Source organism: Trematomus bernacchii, unplaced genomic scaffold, assembly GCF_902827165.1.
Source record: "Trematomus bernacchii unplaced genomic scaffold, fTreBer1.1, whole genome shotgun sequence".
NCBI lineage: Eukaryota > Metazoa > Chordata > Actinopteri > Perciformes > Nototheniidae > Trematomus > Trematomus bernacchii.
In genome coordinates this window covers 6,963,606-6,969,879 of record NW_022987910.1, presented here as the reverse complement: position 1 = coordinate 6,969,879, position 6,274 = coordinate 6,963,606, and the positions used below count along the sequence as shown (strand labels likewise).

The following is a 6,274-nucleotide window of genomic DNA, read 5'->3' as shown; positions in this document are numbered from 1 at the left end:
AGGAAACCTACAGCATTTGACCCGAGGCAGCACAACATGAAGCATGTAAATCATCTTTGATTTACTCTCTGTGGTGCTCTGTTTAGTAGCCTGCAGGGTTTGCCCTGATAATGATTTGCACAACCCACTAATGACTCATTGATTTCACCATCCAACTTGTTTAGTCCCTTTGAAAGATATTTTAAGCAAGAATAAGGAAAGTTGGGAAAAGGACAGAATTTCTGTGAAAATTGTTCATTAATAATCAAGAACATGTTTAATCCAGGTTACAACAGTTTTGAAAGCAACTTACCTAAATGCAATATGTTCAGTTTACATGTACATTTAAAAAAAAAATACAATAATGCATCTTACGTGCCTCTTCCTTTCTATAACAGTAAACAATGTTCTCAAGATATCCTCTAACTCAGTTTGCGATATGTCACGTTTGTTTTTTCCTGTGTGTGTTATGTATCTCAGTTTAGCAGCCTCTTGTGACATGGGTCTACTGCCTGCCTCTTCCCATCACTGAAGGATGAGTTAGGCCTAGTCAGGCATGATGTTGTGACATGACAAAGCTCAAGTCATTCTCCATTATGGTCAAGTGCTCATTCCATTAAAAACTGGGTGCTCTTTTCCATTGATCGAAGGCCCAGGGGAAATAAGGTCAACTTGAGAGTTGTGATATGAGGCAGGGAGCCTATATAAGCTACAGGACAGCTTCCTCTGCTTACCACTTTAAAAAAAAGCTTGTCTATGTGGTGTTAATGTAATGTAGATGTAGCAGTGAATGCGTCTGATGCCCATTACCTTGTTTTTAAACCTTCATGTTGAAGAGGATTCTTTACTTTGAATTTGAAGATGATTTTTGTTTTGGCTTTACTAGAAATGTTACCCTTATTTATTTCCTGTTGATACTGTGTTTGTCAGAATGGGGTCATAATGTTTTTTTATTGTGAGCACTAGCTCTGACCACTGACACATTGTTTGGTGCTTTTTTACTGATTGTATGGGTTACCCAAAAAGATATTATTAGAACTAGACAGTGACTTATTTTAAATTAAGGATGATTTATTCGTGGATGAGATTAGTAGAGCAAAGTCTTTCCTGGAGAAGGACCAAGCTTGTGGTTTTGAGTCTGTTGTGGTGTATAATGTTTCCCTACAACTCCTGCCAAGACCAGAGCCAACAATGCAAAATAATCCCAGGATCAATGTCTCTGCCTGTGCTGCAGAAAAAGGGGGACATCATATTGGGGGGGCTCTTCTCCCTTCATGATATGGTGATGGAGCCCAGTCTGTCCTTTACTTCTGAGCCTCCTCCTGCACATTGCACCAGGTAAGCTGTTTTTTAACTTGTCTTGAAAATGCTGTAGCTGCAAATGTTTGATGTAACCTCTGCTCAGATGCCCACATATGGCACAGATCTTGCTTTTTTAGTTCTGTGAAGCAACTTTTTATGAACTACGTTAAGTGAAATGCATTACAATTGCTTCAACTTTGCCTGAATACATCTTCTCCGTTCTTGCAGGTTTAACTTTCGGACATTCCGCTGGATGCAAACTATGATCTTTGCCATAGAGGAGATCAATAGAGATGGCAAGCTCCTTCCCAACATCACACTTGGCTACAAGATCTTTGATTCATGCAGTACGCCCCATCAGGCTCTGAAGGCTGTCATGGAGTTAGTGGGAAATGAAAAGGTTTCAGGAGTTGAAGTGGAGACAGAGAGTCAAGGCACCTGTCGTGGGACTGTACCAGCAGTGATAGGAGACGGAGGCTCTACTCAGTCCCTTGTTGTTGCCCGTTTCCTTGGAGTCTTCCAAGTGCCACAGGTAAGTTAGATAAAGCCACTCACAACTGTGTTTGCCACATTGTTATTTGTTGTGTTTTAATACCGCTGTGTCAATGATTAAAACTCAAATTGTAAGTTTTGGAGTATTCAAGTTTAGTCCATATGACTGAATAAATAATGTTTTATTGTGGGACATTGGGACAAGTTTTTTATTTTTTTTATTTAGGTCAGTTATTTCTCCAGTTGTGCCTGTCTCAGTGACAAAAAGGAGTTTCCTGCCTTTTTAAGGACCATGCCCAGTGACTTCTTTCAGGTAAGAGGAAGCTTAGGACACTGGGACACTAGATTACTCACAATGTCACACAAACAGAATAAAACCACATGTTTATTCCTGGAACGATAGACCAAACCACCAAAGCAAATTCCTTGTAGGTGAAATCGTACTTTTCTTATACTGAATATATATAATATTTGTCCCTCTCCTTGTGTATTTCTTCCCCTTTTCTTTCTATCTCTAGGTAGATGCAATGGTACAACTCGTCAAGCATTTTGGCTGGACTTGGGTAGGTGTGATAGCAGGGGATGATGCCTATGGCCTTGGAGGGGCCAACTTATTTGCGGATGAGGTAGGTCACACAACAATTAATAAACAATTGAATAAGAATAAATTGTCATGTTGGAATGTTCTATGTAGCCTATACATTTAGAACATGAAATAAGTTATCTTGAATCCTGTGATGCTCCCTTAGGTTAGAAAGTTAGGTGCCTGTGTTGCTCTTCATGAGGTCATCCCGAAGAACCGAGCACAGATCACCATTTCGTCCATCATTTCCAAGATCCGCTCTTCTGGGGCTCGGGTGATCCTAGTGTTTGCTGTGGAACAAGATGCAGCTGCTTTGTTTGATGAAGCTCTCAGGCATGACATTTCGTTTTTCTAACACTATAGTATTTTCTGTATGTTGTGATTAAAACTTACTTGCATTATTGGTTTTGTTGATTTGATTACAGATTCATGTTACCTGAGTTTGAATGTCTATATGTTTATCATTGCAAACAAATCATCTTCATATCTCTTTAATTTAGAGAGGGGCTCACTGGGATACAGTGGCTTGCCAGTGAGGCCTGGAGCACAGCTGCCGTCCTCTCCACCCCAAAAAAGTACCACCACATCCTCCAGGGTTCTATGGGTTTTGCCATTCATCAAGCACAGATCCCTGGATTGCAAGACTTTCTGCTTAGCGTGAATCCCTCGAGGCCAGGTGCCCTTGCAAATCCTTTCGTGATACCCTTCTGGGAAGAAATGTTTCAATGCAGCCTGGGTGTGCACACTGAAGGTCAGGAACATAATGTTGAGGATAAAAGTCCATGTTCTGGAGCAGAAGACCTGGAGAGTGTTAAGAATATCTATTCAGATGTGTCACAACTAAGGATTTCCTACAATGTGTATACGGCTGTGTATGCCATTGTCCATGCACTGAAGGCTATGAGAAGCTGTGTAAAAGGAAAAGGGCCATTTTCTCAGCAGGCCTGTCCAAATACAGACAATATACAGCCATGGCAGGTACCTTCCTATTTGCTCACCAATTCAGTACACACAAGTTATAGCAATGCTTAATCATAATTTATGGATCTTGCTTATATTTCAAAATAATAACGTTCTTCCCTTAGCTACTTCATTATATAAAACAGGTGGAATACATCAGCTCCTTTGGTGATGAAATCAAGTTTGATGAGAATGGGGATCCTGTAGCCATGTATGACCTTGTGAACTGGCAGATGGGACAAGATGGAGAAATGGAATTTGTCACTATTGGACAATTTGATGAGACGACCACAGTTGGAAAGCAAAAACTCCAGATCGAGGAACCTATCATAGTTTGGAACGGTAACAAAACCAATGTACGGGAATCAATAGAATACAATTATATCTTCAATATTGCATTTTTTGCAATTATATATTTTTATTGTGACTGGGTTGTGAAGTATGCTTTTTCCCATTTGCTCAGATTCCCTTGTCGGAATGCAGCAGCATTTGTCCCGCAGGAACCCGGAAGTCTATCAGACCTAACTTCCCTGTGTGCTGCCATGATTGTGTGGTTTGCACAGCTGGGGAGATAAGCAATCAGACTGGTGAGACAAAATACTTTCCTCATTTTGAGAATGTGATCAACAATTGCAGTGTTAAAGCAACAGCTTAAGACTTGTTGTCTGTGTCTTTTAGATGCCATAGAGTGTGTGCGCTGTTTGCCAGAGTTCTGGTCCAATGATGAGAGAACAGCCTGTATCCCAAAAGATGTGGATTTCCTCTCCTTCAGCGGCACCATGGGCATTATTTTGACGGCTATTTCCCTCATTGGCTCCTTCTGCACCTGTGTTGTGGCCTTTATATTTTCCTATCACAGAACCACACCCATTGTCAAAGCCAACAACTCTGAGCTGAGCTTCCTGCTGCTCTTCTCCTTGACTCTGTGTTTCTTGTGTTCTCTGACCTTCATCGGCCGGCCCTCTGAGTGGTCCTGCATGCTGCGACACACAGCATTCGGCATCACCTTTGTTCTTTGCATGTCTTGTATTCTGGGGAAAACCATAGTGGTGTTAATGGTTTTCAAGGCTACTCTTCCAGGCAGCAATGTAATGAAATGGTTTGGGCCTGCGCAGCAAAAGGCAATCATTACCATTTGTACGCTGATCCAGGTAAGGACTTCTGACTCTTTATTTGTTTAAATGGTTAGGAAATAATTAATTTAAATGTTTGAATGACACTGATTTGTCTTTATGCAGGTAATCATCTGTACAGTGTGGCTGGTTGTTGTTCCCCCTACTCCACGCAAACTGATACCACGTGAGAGTGTTATTGTCATTCTCTTGTGCGACGAAGGCTCACCTGTAGCATTTTCTCTCGTCCTGGGCTATATTGGCCTGCTGGCCTGCGTCTGCCTACTCCTGGCTTTCTTGGCAAGGAAACTCCCGGACAACTTCAATGAGGCCAGACTCATTACCTTCAGCATGCTCATTTTTTGTGCAGTGTGGATAGCCTTTGTTCCAGCCTACATTAGCTCTCCAGGAAAGTACTCAACGGCCACAGAGGTATTTGCTATCTTGGCTTCAAGTTATGGATTGCTCGGCTGTATCTTTGCACCCAAGTGCTACATTATCCTACTCAGACCAGAAAAGAACACATGGAAACACCTGATGGCAAAACCTGACAAATTTTAGGAGATCATCTATATTTCATGCATATTTTATGGAATTATTTTCACTGGCCTTTCCTACAGGTTAATGAAATATCATTTTGATATAACTTAATTTCGAAATGTGTTTTCTTTGGGGTGAATATTAAGTGACACAAATGACAACGTTTATAAGTCTCCTGTTCTTGTTTATGAACATGTATTATTGTTTTACCACTAGATGGTAGCAGTGTGTTGTTAATGCTTCTTTGTGTTTTTTATCTATGCCCATCTGGAAATACGCAACCACACACCTTTGTAATACAAATACATTTTCCAATGTCTTTATGACTGTCCCTCTAGAACATTTTCAAGCTAATGATGTAAAAACCTGTCACTGGATTAGTTCAATATCAATTCAAACTGTACTATCATAATTGGGTCAAATCTGGCATTTATAAAATGGAAAATGGAAAACACGTTTCTCTATCATAAAGTGGTAATGTTATCCAATGAATCCTCCTATAGTCTGTTTAATCCACTGAAGAACACACTGAATAACCATGCACTTCTTGGATCAAATGGTTTTATATTTCCTGCTACATGGCACTCATTTGACGTTCTCAGTAGAAATGTGAGGGACAGTTCATTGCTAGGTCTGAATGGGATTTGGCAGCATTGTCCATGCTGATTTGACCTGAGATAGAATGATGAGGCCCAGGGTCTCTGAGGTATGCTCAGTGGAAATCCCAGCTGTCATTGGTTTATTAAACCCTCATACTCCAGAGGCCTTTACATATAAACATCACGCCTGGCTGTTCTCTACAAAAACAAACTGAAAACGACAGACATTTTTCCGGCTCTCCACAGCTGCTCTCAGACTAACATTGATTATCCACCACTGATTGATCTGTTGTTCCTCCCAAGGCAGGGGAATTTATTGGAAGATGGAGAGACGTTGTGTCTCTGACGTCCATCAGGGACAGAAAGGAGGAAAAGATGTCAGAAGAGGTAGATGGTATGCACTGTTTAATTGACACTGTATTACTTATTTACATTTACTTTAACCTTTACTCTTATTAGCCTTTGCATTCTTTTGTCATTCATCTCACATCATTGAATACAATGAAAGAGTTGATTTGTCCTCAGAGTGCACTGTCAGATCGTAGCACTATTTGCTGGCTTTAATTAATGTCACAGTCTGCTCCCTCACTCACCTATTTTCTGCATTAACATTCCTTAGTCACCTGGTAGTCACACCCTGTTTCTCTCTGTTACACCCATCAGCTCCATTAGTATATAGGCCCACTTCACTCTCACCTCAGTGACAG

General features: G+C 40.8%; 1 protein-coding gene across 1 annotated transcript; it reads left to right on the top strand.

The window, feature by feature from the left end:
* The first annotated feature begins 1,162 nt into the window (after nucleotides 1–1,162).
* LOC117470473 (extracellular calcium-sensing receptor-like) lies at nucleotides 1,163–4,989 on the top strand. The gene is made up of 10 exons (XM_034115254.1): nucleotides 1,163–1,317; nucleotides 1,510–1,813; nucleotides 2,000–2,086; nucleotides 2,292–2,399; nucleotides 2,523–2,689; nucleotides 2,857–3,334; nucleotides 3,442–3,672; nucleotides 3,780–3,903; nucleotides 3,995–4,467; nucleotides 4,555–4,989. The coding sequence occupies exons 1-10, from the start codon at nucleotides 1,193–1,195 to the stop codon at nucleotides 4,987–4,989; spliced, it is 2,532 nt and encodes an 843-aa protein (XP_033971145.1). The 5' UTR covers nucleotides 1,163–1,192.
* The last annotated feature ends 1,285 nt before the right edge of the window (nucleotides 4,990–6,274 follow it).

Coding starts and splice junctions, on each gene's coding strand:
- LOC117470473 (XM_034115254.1), top strand. CDS start 1,193: ATGTCTCTGCCTGTGCTGCAGAAAAAGGGGGACATCATATTGGGGGGG. Junction 3,673..3,779: donor GGAACGGTAACAAAACCAAT/GTACGGGAATCA, acceptor CCATTTGCTCAG/ATTCCCTTGTCGGAATGCAG. Junction 3,904..3,994: donor GGAGATAAGCAATCAGACTG/GTGAGACAAAAT, acceptor TGTGTCTTTTAG/ATGCCATAGAGTGTGTGCGC.